This window comes from Tamandua tetradactyla, chromosome 3, assembly GCF_023851605.1.
Source record: "Tamandua tetradactyla isolate mTamTet1 chromosome 3, mTamTet1.pri, whole genome shotgun sequence".
NCBI classification, from domain to species: Eukaryota; Metazoa; Chordata; class Mammalia; order Pilosa; family Myrmecophagidae; genus Tamandua; species Tamandua tetradactyla.
In genome coordinates this window covers 183,963,705-183,982,771 of record NC_135329.1, presented here as the reverse complement: position 1 = coordinate 183,982,771, position 19,067 = coordinate 183,963,705, and the positions used below count along the sequence as shown (strand labels likewise).

The 19,067-nt window shown below is 37.5% G+C and overlaps 1 protein-coding gene across 1 annotated transcript in view; it reads right to left on the bottom strand.

Moving 5' to 3' along the window:
- The window catches only part of PTH2R (parathyroid hormone 2 receptor), an 89,401-nt gene that overhangs the window by 63,977 nt on the left and 6,357 nt on the right, over positions 1-19,067 (bottom strand). Inside the window, exons 3-5 of the mRNA XM_077151792.1 lie at positions 16,071-16,181; positions 15,856-15,977; positions 852-949 (exon numbers count right to left, since the gene is read on the bottom strand). Coding sequence (XP_077007907.1) covers positions 852-949; positions 15,856-15,977; positions 16,071-16,181 — 331 coding nt within the window. The remainder of the gene's footprint in view (positions 1-851; positions 950-15,855; positions 15,978-16,070; positions 16,182-19,067) is intronic.

The following is a 19,067-nucleotide window of genomic DNA, read 5'->3' as shown; positions in this document are numbered from 1 at the left end:
CTATTGTCTCAGAGTCCATAGCTTACGTACAACAAAAATCTGAATTCTCAAATATTCCATGCTTTTTCTTGATCTACATTTATATTTGGAATACTCTTCCTAGTCTCTTTTTTCGGTTAAACCTTATTTATTCTCATATATCATTTTAGTCTTCACTGCATCTGGGAGGTCCTCCCTCAGCTCCCTCCTGTGCCTTTCTAAATTAACATACATCACCTGAATTATAGCACTTATCACACTAACAGTAATTATTTCCTTCTCTATTTGTAGCACACACCAGCTGTGTGCATCAGGAGTACAGACAACCCAGAATGGTTCACTGTTGTTTCTCTATGTTGGTGCTCAAAATTTTGCATAGATTTAAAGGAAATTGAATCTAATTGGACAAAAGTTTATATGGATTAAAAAAACAACAAAAGCAATAAATGCAGTTACTTTATGTGCTAACATCAGATAGTGGAAGATTATTTATGACAAATTGCTACTCAATGGCACCTAAATTATTTGGTGAAAGTGAAATAAGCCACTACATTATTAATGAAATTTTTCATAACACATTCAACTCTATTTTGTATCACTATGCATGCAAATACACCTTAATGCAGGTCTTTTGGCTTAAAGGTTTCAGATGCTTCAATGCTACAAGTTTTTAAACAAAAAAATATTGAATTTACCATGAAAAATAAATTGTCAAAGTCAAACAATATAATAACATTAAGATGAATTCAAAAGGCCTGTGTGTTTAGGAGAAACATTTGCAGGCACTGAAGAATGTGAGACCTTTGAGTATTATATGGATAGGAAACAGACTGTGTCCCTCCATGTGAAAAGGGTGATTGGGAGTCACTCACCTGAAGTAACCAATGATGAGAATAGCCACAGCCAGGGAACCAAAAGAGATGGAGTAACCAACAGTGTACATGACATAGAGGCGTTCAAAGAATTTTTGCTGGGAAAAAGACAGGCAAAAGTGTTGCAGTTTAACTATTTTAACAGGAAACTGTTAAAAAGATGATGCCATTTTTGGAATGTTATTTATAGTTCTTTTAAACTTTTCTATGAATTTATAACTTGAATAAAACAAAATGTACAGATCTTAAATTAATAGTTTGATGAGTTCTGATAAATTGAGTTCATATAAGACCTTTGAGGAATATTGTATGAAGCATACACAGGTCAAAAAACCACCCAACACTCACACCCTGGTCACCACTCATCAATTTCTGTTGTCACAAATTAGCTTTATATGTTCATATACTTCATATACTTCTTAACAGTTCATGGACTACCTATAATGAGAGCATATACTGTTTTATCTCAGGTTATTTCTGTCAACATGCTGTTTCTGCAATTCATCAATATTGCTGCATATACAGTGGCTCATTCCTTTCCAAATGTTTTTAATTTTAATAATTATACATTTAAAGGAAGTTGCAAAGATAGTAAGAAAAGTCCCATGTATGCTTCACATAATATCCCCCAGTGGTTATGTCTTACATAATTATACTACAATACAAAACCAGGAATTTGACATTAGTACAGTATGTGTTTATAGCTGTCTATCATTTTATAACATATGTTGATTTTTATAACCATCAAGATACAGAACTGCTCTGTCACCACAAAGATCTCTCTAATGCTATCCCTTTATAATCATACCTCCCACCTTCTCCCCAACATCCTTAGCTCCTGGCAACCATTAATCTGTCTTCCATTTGTATAATTTTGTCATTTCATAAGTGTTTTATAAATGGAATCACACAGTATATGACCTTTTGAGATTGACTTTTTCACTCAGTGCAATGACCTTGAGATCCATCCATATTAATACACATATCAATAGTTTGCTCCTTTTTATCACTGCACAGTACTCCATGGTATGGATGAACTTACATATATTATTTAATACAAAGGGAGTTTCTTGCAAACAGCATAGAGTTGGATCATGATTTTTTATCCACTCTTCCAACTTATATATTTTAATCAGTCTATTTAGATCATTTAGATTAAATTAATATTGATAGGTTAGGGCTAAATTCTTTATTTTATGCTCTGTTTTATGTTGTTCTATCAATTTCTAAATTATCTTTAATGCTATCATGTAGTTTACCTTAACATTTTTCATAATTCCATTTTAATGAGTCTTTTTGCATATCTTTGTGATTGTTGCTCCAAGTATTATATTACATATACATATCTTAACAAATTCTGCAAGAGATGAAATTTACCAGTTCAAATGAAAATGGCAGACTTAAGCCTTCATATACTAATAATTAAGTGTAGAAGTACAGAAACCTTATATTCCTTTACATCATATTATCTTCCCCCATTTATAATAGGCCTTAAATATTTCCTCTAAATACATTGAGATCCACATTAGACAGTGTTATTGTTTTTGTTTCAACTGCCAAAAAATAGTTTAGAAAACTCAAGAGAAGAATTAAAGTGTATTGTATTTATCCCTATCTTTGTTCTTACTATGCTTTTTCTTCCTTCCTGGTGTTCTAAGAGTCCTTCTTTTAACATTTCCTTTCTTTATTCTTATGGTCATTCTTTCGAAGGTCTGATGGCAACAAATTCTTAATTCCTCTTCTTTTGAGAATGTCTTGATTTACACTTCATTCCTGGAAGATATCTTCACTGGGTATAGAATTCTGTATTGACAGTTTTTTTCTTTCACCATTTGAAAAATGTTGTGCCACCTCCTCTGGCTTCCATGATTTCTGATGAGAAAGTCTCTGTCATTCAAATTGTTTTTCCCCTATAAGTATAACAATACTTCTCTCTGGATGCTTTTAAGATTTTTTTGTCTTCAGTTTTAAGGAATTTGTTTATGGTGAGTATTGGCACGGATATCTTTGGGTTTATTCTGTCTGGAATTTTCTCAGTTTCTGGAACCACAATGTCAATAGAGACCCTGGGGAACCCTTGACCTCCATCCCACATGCCCATAATGAGGTGGTTTCCACAACACTAGGAATGTGTCAGAGGAGACAAAGAAGAGTGTTAGGACCTTCTCCACTACATGGTGGTAATGAGGTCACCTTTTCCCATGTTGTCAAGGGAGATTATGTGGGAAACAGTAATGGAGTGCTGCCCTCTCAACCCTGACCCAATCAACACAGTATTTTTGGCATCCTAGTAATTACCTGAACCTCCACTCTTACCAAACAATAACAAGGAACTCTTCTCCATCCACAGGTCAGTGGAAGCCAAGTGGAAAAATCTGACTTACATTTCCACCTGACAGTAATAAGGTGGCACTTATCCACCCACTTCCACCACTGGAGTGGTGTCAGAGGAGGTCCAAAGAGGCCTGATAAAAATCAAGGTTTAAACAAAATCCAGAGTCTTTAATATGATACCCTAAGTGTTCAGATTGATAGAAAAATCACTCATCATACCAAAAACCAAGAAGATTACAAACTGAATAAGAAAAATCACGCAATCAATCGATGCCGACAATGAGGTGACACCAGTATTAGAATTATCTGACAAGGTTTTTACAACAGTCATGATAAAATGCTCCAGTGAACAATTATGAACATGGTTGAAGCAATTGAAAAAATAAGGAAACTTCAAGGAATAATAAGAATACTGGATTTTTTTATATACTAGATTATTTTCACAATACTAACTCCTTATCCAACAATCTTACGGAATTCACTTATAAATTCTATAGTTTTTGTTGTACTGGCAGTAAGTATTCCTTGTCATTTTCTACACAGAAATGATGTGATCTGCAAAGAAAAACGATTTTCTTTTTCCTTTTCAATTATTATGCCTTTAAATTATTTTTCTTGCTTTATTTTATTGGCTAGGACTTACAGGATCATATTTCATAAAAGTGATGAGCACACAGTTTTTTTTAAGAACCTACATACGTGGAGCCTAGAATATGGAAAGTGATCTGGTAATTTTGTATACTTTTGAAAAGTATTTGCAAAATCCCTTAAGGGAGTGGAGAAAAATATGAAACTATTAACTATTATTAACTTATTAAATAGTTAAATATTAACTATTTCCAACTGGGAAATTCTTGATATTTTTTTCTCAAGCATTGTGGACTCCCAATTTAATAATTCAAGCTCTCAATCTTGAGGCTGGCCCTTATAAAACTTATTTTTGTAATGGTGAAGCTAAGCCTACTTATGAACAGGCCTAACAGTCACCCCCAGAGAACCTCTTTTGTTGCTCAGATGTAGCGCCTCTCTCTCTCTCTCTCTCTCTCTCTCTCTCTCAGCCAAACTCTGCAAATAAGCTCATTTCCCCCTACCCTATGTGAGACTATGACTTTCAGTGATGTAAGTCTCCCTGGAAACATAGGACATGACTCTCAAGGATGAGTTTGGCCCTGGTATGATGGGATTGAGAATTCCTTCTTGTCCAAAAGGGGGGAAAGAAATGTAACAAAATAAGGTTTCAGTAGCTAAGAGATTTCAAGTAGAGTTGAGAGGTCATTCTGGAGGTTACTCTTATGCAAACTCTAGCCAAATATTACAAATTGTCACAGTATGCCAAGCCCCAAACAACAGTATCTCTATCTAAGACTCTATAAAAGTTTTACTTACTAAGTTTATTTTTAAGAAACTTAAAACTTCCAGATTGTTTCTACGCCAGATAAGCCCTGAAATTTAGAGGAACCAGTCTCTCCCAGAACATCAATGTGCTGGTTTGAAAATATGTATGGACCCTACAAAGGCCATGTTTTAATCAAAATCCCATTTCACAAAGGCAGAATAATCCCTATTCAATATTGTATGTTTGAAATTGTAATCAGATCATCTCCCTGGAGATGTGATTTAATCAAGAATAGTTGTTAAGCTGTATTAGGTGACGACATGTCTCCACCCATTTAGGTGGGTCTTGATAAGTTTCTGGAGTCCTATAAAAGAGGAAATATTTTGGAGAATGAAGTGGTGAGGACCAGAAGCAATCAATCAATCAAGCCCAAGCAGGAGCAATCAATCAGGCCCAAGCAGGGAAAGTCCCCACAACATTGGGGCGGAATGTCCCCAAGAGTTAAAAAATAACCAACATCAGGAAACTGAGAGAACGGTATGTGTTTTGGCAACAGCTAATGGCGTTTTTCTGCTTCTATGATACATTGCTTGCTAGCAACTGCAAAACCACAACATGATTTTAGCCTTTATAAGCACACCTTGAAAACCTCTGGGGGCTGCTCTCTGAATCTTCCTTCTTGGAAGTTTCTGAGACAGTAGCCAGCCGGCTAATAAAGACTCCAAATTCGCTTGCAGTTTTGAATTATGTGGTCTCTCTTTCGGTGCGCCCCTTAACAGAAGGAGAGTGAGAGAGAGAGCAGAGAATGCTGTAGTACCATGAAGCACAGAGTCCATCAACCAGCACTTTGGAGATGCAGAAGGAAGACACCTCCTGGGGAGCTTCATGAAATGGGAAGCCAAGAGAGAAAGCTAGCAGATGATGCTGTGCTCACCATGTGCCCTTCCAGCTGAGGGAGAAACTGTGACTGTGTTCACCATGTGCCTTCTCGGATGAGAGAGAGACCTTGAAGTTTATAGGCCTTCTAGAACCAAGGTATCTTTCCCTGGATGCCTTTGATTGTACATTTCTATAGATTCATTTTAATTGGGACATTTTCTCAGCCTTAGAACTGTAAATTAGCAACTCAGTAAATTCCCCTTTTTAAAAGCCATTCCGTTTCTGGTATATTGCATTTTGGCAGCTAGCAAACTAGAACAATCAACTAGATACATTCCCCTACACCACACTGTTGATACCCATTTTCAACATAAAGAAGTTAGAACGGTCATTGCCCAAATATCTCTGAAGACTGAGAGAAAGATCAAATGAGAGGGAGGAGTTGTACAACAGAGAAGTTAAGATTTAACAAATGATAGTCAACACTGAATCATTATATAGATATTTCTTTTCAGTTTTCTAGTGTATTAGAAGAGCCAGAAGGAAATACCTTAAATTGTGGAACTATAACCTTAAAATACTTTGAAATCTGCTCTGTAACTTTATTTTTATTTGTTGCTGGATGAAATGTCTAATATTTTGTTGAAGATTTTTAAATTAAATTAAACTTTGAAATTTATCACTTTTCTGTATATATGTTATATTTCACAAATAAAAAATATTTTTTTAAAAAAGTGGTGAGCACAAACATAACTGCTTTGTTTCTGATCTCAGGATAAAGTATTGGTATTAATCAATACGTATTATGTTTGTTACATGTTTTTTGATGATACCATTTATCAAATTACTGGAGTTCCATTCTACTTCTAGTTTGTTTTGAGTTTTTCATGAAAGAGTATTGAACTTTGGCAAACAGTTTACTGGCATCTATTAAAATCATTTTTTTCATTATTCAGTTATTATGGTGACTTTCATTGATTAAGTTTTGAATATTAAACAAACCTTATAGTTCCTGGAATAAACCTTGCTTTTTCACGATGTATTATCATTTTTATTTGTTGCTGAATGAAATGTCTAATATTTTGTTGAAGATTTTTATATCCATATCCATGAGGGCTATTGGTCTCCAATTTTCTTTTCTAATTTTCTCTAATACTGGTCTCAAAAAATTAGTCAGTCATTTTTTTTTCTTTTATTTTATGAAAGAATTTGTTTGGGATTAATAATATTTCTTTCTTCAAAGTTTGGTAGAATTTACCATTGAAGTCATTTTGACCTGTAAATGGTGTCAATTACAAACTCAATCTTTGATAGATATAGACTGTTCTAGTGTGCTAGCTGCCAGAATGCAACATACCAGAGGCGGATTGGCTTTTAATAAAAGGGGAGTTATTTTGTTAGTTCTTCAGAGGAAAAGCAGCTTTCTTTTTTTTTTTTAAACTTTTTTATTAATTAAAAAAATTAACAAACAAAACATTTAGATATCATTCCATTCTACATACACAATCAGTAATTCTTAATATCATCACATAGTTGCATATTCCTCATTTCTTAGTACATTTGCATCGATTTAGAAAAAGAAAAAGACAACAGAAAAAGAAATAAAATGATAAGAGAAAAAAAAGACTATACATACCATACCCCTTACCCCTCGCTTTCATTTACCACTATTTCAAACTGAATTTATTTTAACATTTGTTCCCCCTATTATTTATTTTTATTCCATATGTTCTACTCTTCTGTTGATAGTAAAAGGGAGCATCAGACATAAGGTTTTCACATTCACAGAGTCTCATTGTGAAAGCTATATCATTGTTCAATCATCATCAAGAAACATGGCTACTGGAAAACAGCACTACATTTTCAGGCAATTCCCTCCAGCCTCTCTACTACATCTTGAACAACAAGGTGATATCTACTTAATGCATAATAATAACCTCCAGGATAACCTCTCAACTCTGTTTGGAATCTCTCAGCCATTGATACTTTGTCTCATTTTACTCTTTCCCCCTTTTGCTTGAGATGTTTCTCTGAATCCCTTGATGTTAATTCTCAGCTCATTCTAGGGTTTTTCTCAGTCCTTTGATGCTGAGTCTCAGCTCATTCCAGGATCTCTGTCCCACGTTGCCAGGAAGGTCCACATCCCTGGGAGTCATGTCCCACGCAGAGAGGGGGAGGGTGGTGAGACTGCTCCTCATATTGGCTGGAGAGAGAGGCCACATCTGAGCAACAAAAGAAGCTCTCTTGGTGGTCTCTCTTAGGCCTAAATTTTAAGTAGACTTGACCTATCCTTTGTGGGGTTAAGTTTCATGTGAACAAACCCCAAGACTAGGGGCTCAGCCTATAGCTTTGCTTGTCCACACTGCTTTTGAGAATATCAAGAATTCAACTTGGGGAAATTGAATTTCTCCCCACTCTCACCATTCCCTGAAGGGGGCTTGCAAATACTTTTCCAGTCACTGATCAAATCATTCTGGGATTCATCAGGGACAAACCAACAAAATCTCATGTGCTACCTGAGATTCCAAGTACTTATGACATTCAATCAAACTATCTACATGAGTTATATTAGGAGATGCTCTAGTCAAAATCTAAATTTTGTAACAAATAAACATTTTTTGCTTTAGTCTCACACATAAGGTGACATTTTAAAGTATTAATTATCATCTATTTTCAGCGCCTGCAGTAATGACATTCCTTTGTTCTTCCTCATGCCAAAACATTTTTAAAATTTGTACATTGTACATTTCACTATTATTATACACTCTAGGCATTCCTAGATTATACCATCTCGATCTTTAACATCTATCTTTCTTTCTGATTTCATTTATGTCCCCAGCCCTCCTCCCTCTATCATTCTCACATGCAGCTTCATTCAGTGTTTTAACATAATTACATTACAGTTAGGTAGTATTGTGCTGTCCATTTCTGAGTTTTTGTATCCAGTCCTGTTGCACAGTCTGTATCCCTTCAGCTTCAATTACCCACTATCTTACCCTATTTCTATCTCCTGATGGTCTCTGTTACCAACGACATATTCCAAGTTTATTCACTAATGTCAGTTCATATCAGTGAGACCATACAGTATTTGTCCTTTAGTTTTTGGCAAGTCTCACTCAGCATAATGTTCTCAAGGTCCATCCATGTTGTTACATACTTCATAAATTTATTCTGTCTTAGAGCTGCATAATATTCCATCGTATGTATATACCACAGTTCGTTTAGCCACTCGTCTGTTGATGGACATTTTGGCTGTTTCCATCTCCTCGCAATTGTAAATAATGCTGCTATAAACATTGGTGTGCAAATGTCCATTTGTGTCTTTGCCCTTAAGTCCTTTGAGTAGATACCTAGCAATGGTATTGCTGGGTCATATGGCAATTCTATATTCAGCTTTTTGAGGAACTGCCAAACTGCCTTCCACAGTGGTTGAACCATTTGACATTCCCACCAACAGTGAATAAGTGTGCCTCTTTCTCCACATCTTCTCCAGCACCTGTCATTTTCTGTTTTGTTGATAATGGCCATTCCGGTGGGTGTGAGATGATATCTCATTGTGGTTTTGATTTGCATTTCTCTAATGGCCAGGGACATTGAGCATCTCTTCATGTGCCTTTTGGCCATTTGTATTTCCTCTTCTGAGAAGTGTCTGTTCAAGTCTTTTTTCCATTTTGTAATTGGACTGGCTGTCTTTTTGTTGTTGAGTTGAACAATCTCTATAAATTCTGGATACTAGACCTTTATCTGATATGTCGTTTCCAAATATTGTCTCCCATTGTGTAGGCTGTCTTTTTACTTTCTTGATGAAGTTCTTTGATGCGCAAAAGTGTTTAGTTTTGAGAAGCTCCCATTTATTTATTTCTTTCCTCAGTGCTCTTGAAAAGCAGCTAACTTTCAACTGAGGTTCTTTCTTATGTGGGAAGGCACAGGATGGTCTCTGCTGGCCTTCTCTCCAGGCCTCTGGGTTCCAACAACTTTCCCCAGGGTGATTTCTTTCTGCATCTCCAAAGGTCTGGGCTGAGCTGCTATTGCTGAGATGAGGCATACTGAGCTGCTTGGGCTGTGCTACATTGAGCTCTCTCATATAAGCACCAGCCAATTAAATCAAACATCATTCACTGCAGCAGGCACACCTCCTAGCCAACTGCAGATGTAATCAGCAACAGATGAGGTTCACGTACTATTGGCTCATGTCCACAGCAACAGAACTAGGTACCTTCACCTGGTCAAGTTGACAACTGAATCTAACTACCACATAGACTTATTCAAATTCTCCATTTTTCTTGCATTTTGTCTATTAGTAGATTATTCAAGGAATTTGTTCAGTTCATCTAGGAAACTGAACTTACTAGTATTAAGTTTTTCATAATATCCTATTATCCTTTTAATGTTTGTAAGTATCTTTATTAATATTTATTCTTTTATTCTTGGTATAGGTACTCTGAGTAAATTCCTTCTTTTCCTTGATTAGTGATAGTATATACATATCAATTATATCAACCATTTCAGTACCACTTTTTTTGCATTGTTAATTTTTCCTACAGCTTGTTCATTTTCTATCCAATTGATATTCATTCTTGATTATTGTGGAGGGCCAGGAGTAATCAATCAGGCCCAAGCAGGAGCAATCAATTGGGCCCAAGCAGGGAAAGTTCCCACAACATTGGGATGGAATGTCCCCAAGAGTTAAACAATAACCAATGTTAGGAAACTGAGAGAATGGGATGTGTTTTGGCAACAGCTAACAGCATTCTTCTGCTTCTATGATCATGTTTGCTAGCTAGCAACTGCAAAACCACAACATGATTTTAGCCTTTATAAGCACACCTTGAAAACCTCCGGGGGCTGCTCTCTGAATCTTCCTTCTTGGAAGTTTCTGGGGCAGTTGCCGGCCGGCTAATAAAGACTCCAAATTGGCTTCCAATTTTAAATTATGTGGTCTCTCTTTCGGTGTGCCCCACAACATTTGGAGGCCCCAGCGAAATCGTCCCTAACGGGACATCTGGTGACCACAGGTCCTGGGGATCGCCCCCGGAACTGAGGTCCAGCCTAGGGGAAGGCCTCTGAGAGACGTTCCTCCGCCCAGGCAAGGACCAGGAACCAGGCCGGTTGTACAGGACCTTCCAAAATTATACAAAATCTGGTGGAGTCATCTGTTTCTGGGAACCTTACCGGTGAGTACAGGTCTGTTACTGGATCCAGGCCAGGGACCTCTGGAAGGTTGGACGCAGCATTACTTCCAAGGTCAGGTCCTAGAGCAAGATGTTGCCTGGGGCTTCTGGTTAGGAATCAATTAAGAATAAAGCTTTTGTGTGTGTTGGTTTAGCTTGTCCCTTCTCTCATCTGTTGGTCTCGTTGCATTCTGTGTCGTTCTTGTCATAATTGCCATGGGTCAGTCAAGTTTATCTGTCTGTACTCCACTTCAATGTTCTTTGAAAAATTTCCAGGAATTTCAGTGGAAGGCCAGAGACTACGGAGCCCCTGTCAACACCTTCACTTTCACAGGAGTGGCCAATATTTGGTCCTGGGTGGCCTCCCGAGGGAACCACAGATCTATCTGTGGCTTATAAAGTCCAAAAACAATTTTTGGTAATCCAGGCCACCCTGACTAAATCCCCTATATACTAATTTGGATTGAAATTTTAACAGAAAAACCCAAGTGGTTAGGGTTTGCTGGAGTTCCAAAAAGAAAGACCCCCCCCCCAGAGTCAAAACGGCCCTCTTAATAAAAACCTCTCAAAAAGAAAGGACTAATGGGATCCCAGTATCAACAGGACCAACGGAGGATCTACTCTTGATGGACCCTCCCGCATACCCAACAGCCCCTCCGCCCCCTCTAAGACCAGAGGGGAGAAATGCCAAGAGGCGGCAACCAGCCCCTCTGGTAGCCGGGAGGTGACCTTCAGTTCCCCCCCCCCCCCCCATACCAGAAGTGGCTCTGCTCACCACCCTTCTTCTGGTTCATAATCAGCAGATTCTTCCAGAGTTCCAATTTTACCCTTGAGGCAGGTTGGCCCTGCCCTGGGGGACAACAGCCCACCTTTCATGGTCTATGTCCCCTTTTCCTCTAGTGATCTGTATAATTGGAAAAACCAGAATCCCTTTTTCTCTGAAAAGCCCCAAGGCTCATCACCCTCTTGGAGACTGTCTTTTTTACCCATCAGCCCACCTGGGATGACTGCCAGCAGCTCCTCCAGGCCCTCTTCACCTCCGAAGAATGAGACAGAATCAGGAGAGAGGCGAGGAAGTTAATTCTTGGACCTGATGGACAACCTACTACTGAATCAACCTGATTAGAGGCTGTGTTCCCCTCCACCCATCTCAGATGGGACCCCAACACTCACAGAGGTAAGGAGGCTCTCGATCAGTAAAATCCCCACACAGGGAGCAGCCACTCCTTGTCGGACTCGGCATTGCAGGATCAACTACAGTTGGAACTTCAGCCCTTATCACTGGGGACCAAAATTTTAAAACCCTTAGCAAACAAGTTGATCTGGATCTTAGTGAATCAGAAAGCTCTGTCAGTCATTTAGAAAACTCCCTAAATTCACTGGCCGAGGTTGCCCTCCAAAACCGCAGAGGCTTAGATCTCCTATTTCTGAAACAAGGAGGGTTATGCGTGGCCCGCGGAGAAACCTGCTGCTTCTATGCCAATCATTCTGGAATAATTAGAAATTTTCTATCTCTAGTCCATAGCAGGTTACGAGAGCCAGAAGAACGCTGAAAAACTGAAACGAACTGGTATGAAAACTTATTTTCCTGGTCCCCATGGCTGACCACGCTCTTGTCCGCTGTAGCAGGGCCCCTAATTCTCATATTATTAGGCTTAATGTTTGGACCCTGTGTAATCAACTGTCTAACCTCGTACGTGCAAAGAAAAATACAAACTGTTAAACTGTTAGTCCTTGGAGCCCAATATCAACAGATTTATAATCAAAATGAAGTAACAATGATTTGATTCTCTCATAAAACCAGTGCGGAATGTAGAGGGCCAGGAGTAATCAATCGGGCCCAAGCAGGGAAAGTTCCCACAACATTGGGATGGAATGTCCCCAAGAGTTAAATAACCAATGTTAGGAAACTGAGAGAACGGGATGTGTTTTGGCAACAGCTAACAGCATTCTTCTGCTTCTATGATCATGTTTGCTTGCTAGCAACTGCAAAAACCACAACGTGATTTTAGCCTTTATAAGCACACCTTGAAAACCTCTGGGGGCTGCTCTCTGAATCTTCCTTCTTGGAAGTTTCTGGGGCAGTTGTCGGCCGGCTAAAAAGACTCCAAATTGGCTTGCAGTTTTAAATTGTGTTCTCTCTTTTGGTGCGCCCCACAACAATTATTTCCTTTCTCTTATGTACTTTGGCTTTTAGTTTGCTCTTTTCTTTTCTTAGCATAATGTGAAATCTTTGATCATTAATATTTTACCTTTCTTCTCTTCTAATTAAGCATTAAAGACTATAAATTTCCCTCTCAGCTCTGCTTTAGCAGTTTCTTTTGATATAATGGATTTTCATATATATTCAGTTCAAATTTTGTTATAGATCATGTAATTTCCAACTGTTTGTGAATTGTCTATGTTATACTTTGTGTTCTAGTTTGCTAGCTGCTGGAATGCAATATACCAGAAACGGAATGGCTTTTATAAAGGGAAATTTAGTAAGTTGTTAGTTTACAGTTCTAAGGCCGAGAAAACGCCCCAATTAAAACGAGTCTATAAAAATGTCCAATCAAAGGTATCCATCCAGGGAAAGATACCTTGGTTCAAGAAGGCCAATGAAGTTCAGGGTTTCTCTCTCAAGTGAGAAGGCACACGGTGAATACAGTCAGGGCTTGTCTCTCAGCTGGAAGGGCACATGGCGAACATGGCATCATCTGCTAGCTTTCTCTTCTGGCTTCTGGTTTCATGAAGCTCCCCGAGAGGCGTGTTCCTTCTTCATCTCCAAAGGTCACCGGCTCGTGGACTCTCTGTTTCGTGGTGCTGCAGCATTCTCTGCTCTCTCCGGATCTCCTTCATTCTCCAAAATGTTTCCTCTTTTAAGGACTCCAGAAATTTATCAAGACCCACCCAAATGGGTGGAGAGATGTCATCATTTAATCCATCTTAACAACCACTCTTTATTAAATTACATCATCCAGGGAGATGATCTGATTACAGTTTCAAACATACAGTATTGAATAGGGATTATTCTACCTTTATGAAATGGGATTTTGATTAAAACATGGCTTTTCTAGGGGACATATATCCTCTCAAACCAGCACACTTTGATTTTCAATTAATCCTATTGTGATCAGAGAGAATAATCTGTTTGATTTCAGTCTTGAAATTCATTGGTATGTTTTTCAGCCCATATATGTTCTATCTTGGTCAACCTTTGATGTGTACTTCAGAAGAATATCAATTTTGCAGTTAGTGGGCTTAGTGTTCTATAAATGTCAATGTGTTCAATTTGTTTTTGCAAGTTTTGATCAATGGAAGTCGTCTAATCATTCTGTCAATTACAGAAAGAGTGGTGTTAAAAACTCCAACATGATAGCATATAGCTATTTCTCCCTTTACTTCTGCCAATTTTTTATTCATGTAATTTAAGGTTCTAAATTCATGGACATTTAGGATTGTTATTTTCTCTTGGCTTATAAGTTGATACTTTCATCATTTTGAAATGTCCCTTCATCCTGATGATACTATTTGTCTTGAATTCTACTTATCAACATCAACTTTCTTAAAAGAATATTCATAAAATATACCTTGTTCTAGCTTTTATTGATACAAATCAATAAATCTGTAACCTTTACATTTCTGTTTCTATTTATTGAAAGTGAATTTCTTGAAGGCAACATATTTTTCATACATTTTTGTCCATTCTAACAATCTCTACCTTCTTAAGGCAGAGATTTTATTTTCTAGTTTTCTTACTAGGGAAATGTTTTGTTTTCCTAAGCTTTTTCAAATTATTTTTAAGGTCTGTAAACAATAGAAAACTATCTTTATATTTCTAATTACGGAGATCAATTAAATTATGCTAACAAAATTCTTCAAATTTTTCAGTCAACCTTTAAATCATTTTTATATGAAATAGTACATATCTGGTCTATTAATCATGCTTAATTATTCTTTCTCTTAGGACACACAGTAATCTCGAAGAGTGGTTATAAGATTAGCATTCAGAGCAAACAAAATGATAGTTTAATTTGATGGCCATTTAAAAACTCTGAAAGACTATATTTGTCACCATTAAAAGTTCAAACAAAATTCGTCACACAGCACACTGAATATCAGCAAATGTCATTTCTGCCAATGAAAGTAAAATTATTTTTAAGCATTTTGTATTAACTCATTGCGGGCTTTAGTTCCATTTCAGAGCACACAACAATCTCCTCACACAGACTACTTTCAGCTAAGAAAATTTCTTCACACTAGCTAATTTTATCTAAGAAGTTTGTCAATGATGAAATACAAAACTAGGAAATTTCAGCAACTTACTAAAGAACTCAAAAGGTGGTAGTGCTTTGTGTCAGAAAAGAATAAGAGTATTAAAGGCAATTTTGACTATTAATGCTAAAACCAACAAAGAAATCCTCAACTTACCACTTCTCCCTCTTCCTGCCCACCTTCTTGAAAGTAACAAGGCATAATTAAAAGTCCAATGTTGGGAGAATTTATATATTCAGGGTCCTCATAAAAACCATTCACACACCAATTTACCTTGTTGACTCTGAGAATCGTATGCATATGTTACCATGCATCTTTATTTGACAGCTAAGTGATATGCATTTAAGCTTGACCTTTAAAGCACCATGAATAGCTTAAAATACCTGGAAGTTCCCAGTTTCCCAGCTGGAAATCACTCTGTGGTGAAATTAGGAGACACGGGCTCTGCTCGAGATCCTTTCATGAACGAACTGGGTCACTCTAAGCAGTACTTAATTTCTGCTTCTGAGTTTACTCACATTGTAAAATTAAAATATTGTGCTGGAAGATCTATATGGTGAGCTTATTCTTCTATAATTCTACACCTCTGATCTTTCATATACTAATGAAATTACCCACTGGCAAATACAATAAGATGGAAAATACATCTCTAAAATACAAAGGTCCTCTATGAAATATAAAGAGAAATGTACGCATTCATGAGTAACCAAGAAGAAATTATAAATCATGCTGCTGATTAACTATTTTTTATATATATAACATAATAAAATATAATATACACATGCATTCATATTTGTGACTATATGTATATATCTCAACTAATTAACGCCAACAAAAGGAAAATTCAAGAATGCTTCAGATGCCTGGTTAAGAAAAGGTTTTGAATTCCAATCTTGTTTTTAACTTTTATGAGCTCCATGTCATAGAATGAAAAGGTTTTTATATATAATGGCTGAAAACCAAGAATTGCATAAAAAACATTTTTCTGTTCGTCCTTAGAGTTTCACAAACCCCAAAATATCATTACCTTTCCTAAGTTGATATCTGGCTGCAGAAAGTGAAGGCATTCTGAATAATTGGCCCATGTTTTATTTAAACTGTGCACAAAATCCCACGTGCCATTGGTGTTACAGTGTCGGAAAGCTAATCCTATAAAGATAAGAACAAAACGTTGAGATAGCTTAGCAAAAAAAGAGAAGTAAATTTTTGTTTCAAATTAATCACATCAGAAAAATTCAATACCTTCATGATTGAAGTCATAAATATAATGAGGGCATGGGACAGCTGATATTTTCCCCGCTATTCCTCTGGGCCAACAAATGAGTCCATCCCATTCTGGGAAACAATTTCCCTCTGGTAAGGAAAAAAAAAAAAGCAAATGGACAAATAAAAATGCATTTGGAACTAGAGAAAATACAGCACTCAAAAATACAAAATTTCAGGCCTCTACCTGTGGCAAAATGTAAACCAAATTGGCAATTTTATAAACTAGAATTACATGGATGTGATGCAAATGTCCCAAAATCCACCTTCTCAATCTAAAGTCCAGTCAATATGAACATTTTATTTGCATAAATGAAAATGACTAAACTATTCCACATATTAGTTATTATAATTATAACAATTAGTATATTAGAAATACTAGCAGTCATTGTGAACAACTTCTGTAGCAGAGTTCTTCAGACTTCATAGCTGTATCTACAAACTTATCCTAAATTTCTAAAAATTGTGGCCAAAGAAGACAACATATAATACAGAGCTTCACACATAAGCTCCAAGACCGTTTTTTTTTTTTTACCAATTTTAAGTAATTTCTTTGAGCCTAACACTCATAACAAACAAAATTCTTACAAATTCTACTTTCAAGATGTATCCCTAACCCTATCACTTCCACCTCCACTGCCATCACCACGGTCCCCGCCAGGTCGCCTCCAACCTGGATAATTGTAAAAGCTGTTTTCCTGATCCCACCTTTGCCCTCCTTTCATTTAGTCTAAGAATAGTAGCTCAGAATCCTCCAAAGGCGCTCCATCTCACACTGAGTAAAGGCCAATCTTTAGTATATATGAAGTTCCTTACTGGTCTGCCCCCTTTCCCAGCTTATTTCCCTCACTCACCTCCTTGTGCTCGCCCCTTATTCTCAACTGTGGTCCTGCTTACTCTTCCTTGAAGTTGATGTGGTTCCCTCAGATCACCTCCAGGCTTATTTCCTTGCCTCCTTCAGATTTTTACTCAAATGTCAACATCTGAGTAAGATTTTACAATTTAAAACTACATCCCCAAACACTCCCTGTCTTGCTTTTTCCTGTTATATTTTTTATCTGATCTCTCATCACCTGCAAATATTAAATAAATGTTATTTTACTGTTGCTTTCTTAAACCACAAGGTTTAAGAAACCGTTGGGTAGGGATTTTGGCCTGTTTTATTTCATGCTTTGGCCACCTGCCTGGAAAAACACCTGGCACATGACAGGGGCTTACAAAATATTCAGGCAATATCTATACCCTGGGCTCTTCAGGAGTCCCTCCCATTTGTAGTTCTGTACTGTACTAGAAAGAAGAGAGCATATCAGCAGTGCCATACCCTGTTTCCCAAAGAAATACTGCTTCTAATGAGTGCTGGCATGAGTTCTCTATTGCTACTAACTAACCGCCACAAACCTAGTGGCTTAAATAACACAAATTTATATCACATAGTTTTTGTAAGTCAGAATTTCAGTGGACTCAGCTGTGTCTCAGCTTAGTGTCTCACAAGGTGAACATCAATGAATCAGCAGGGCTGCCTTCCTTTCTCGAGGCTGTTTCCTTGCTCGTTCGGATTGTTGGCAGAATTCAGTTTCTTGCATTTGTAGGACTGAAGTACCTGTTTCCTTGCTGGCTGTCGGCAACTTCTAGAGCCCACCTGCATTCCATGGCTCATGCTTGCCTTCCTCCATTTTCAAGGGCAGCAAAGCAGGTGGAGTCTTTCTCTTCTGAATCTCTACACTGCTCTCCCCTTCTGCCACATCTCTCTAATGGGCTCTTCTGTCTTCCTTCCATTTTTAAGCACCATGCGATTACATTGGACACCTGGATAACCCAGAGTAATCTCCGTATTTTAAGGTCTGTAACCTTAATTCCATCTGCAAAGTTCCTTTTGTCAGGTAACATAACACACACAGGCATAATACAGGAGACATGTCTGGGGGACCATTATACTGCCTTTCACCAATTCTATAACTCTCAATTTTTTTAGTGACCAATTATACTAATGATAGCTAAAAGGATTTGTTCAATTTATTTGTTTGCTTTTAAATAGTCAACAAAACAGAACCTCACCCAAATACTGCTCTCTAAGAGAATGCAGCATAAACCTGAATTTTCTTTAGTGTTCACCATATCATATGGAAACAAATATTTTATTTGCCTTGTGTATAGCTGAAGCAATAAAAATTTCCTCCCTTGTCCACAGAGTTCTTCCTTGGGAACAGCCTCACTTTTGCCCATTTGAGAAAGCCTGGACTCCATATATCACAAAGTCCTGGGATCTCTGCATACAGGCTCCTGCCTCTGGTGCACAACTTCACCTGCCTCTCTTTTCACCATTATCTGATTTGTTGGTATTGTTTCCTTTCTGTGTATGCAGTATAACGAATCAATCTCTCCCATTAACTTTGCCCTAGGCACTTTTCTTTATTGTAATAGCACTCCATACTGCTTTCCATCCACTCCACTATGCCGTTAACGGGCCACATGTCTTAAACACCTGGACTGTTCAGTCCTTTACCTGATATCTATTGTGCAATCTACAGAAATTGGACCTGGGCACACATTCTTGTTTTCCTGTAACCTGACTGTCCCTTTAAAACGTGTGCTGCAATGTCATGTGCTATTTTCTGACAAGGGTAATGACTGGGGGTGAGCCACTGTGGCTTAGCAGGCAGAGTTCTCGCCTGCTGTGCCAGAGACCCGAGTTCGGTTCCCGGTGCCTGCCCATGCAAAAAAAAAAATCCAATAACCAGTTCATTTGTAATTATAGAATCTTAAAATTGCTATGGAGAAACTCAGATTTTTTCCTCATGCTCTAAAAGGGAGTTTTCTAGTTCCTCACGAGATTCCACCCCAGGCATGTACACATACACATATGCACACAAATTCAAAGAAGCCAACACTAGCTCCGAAACAATATTTCTGTAGCTTTTCTTCATTTTCAGTCATAGTTTCATTTCTCTGGCGGTCTTTGACAAAGAGAAAGATAAA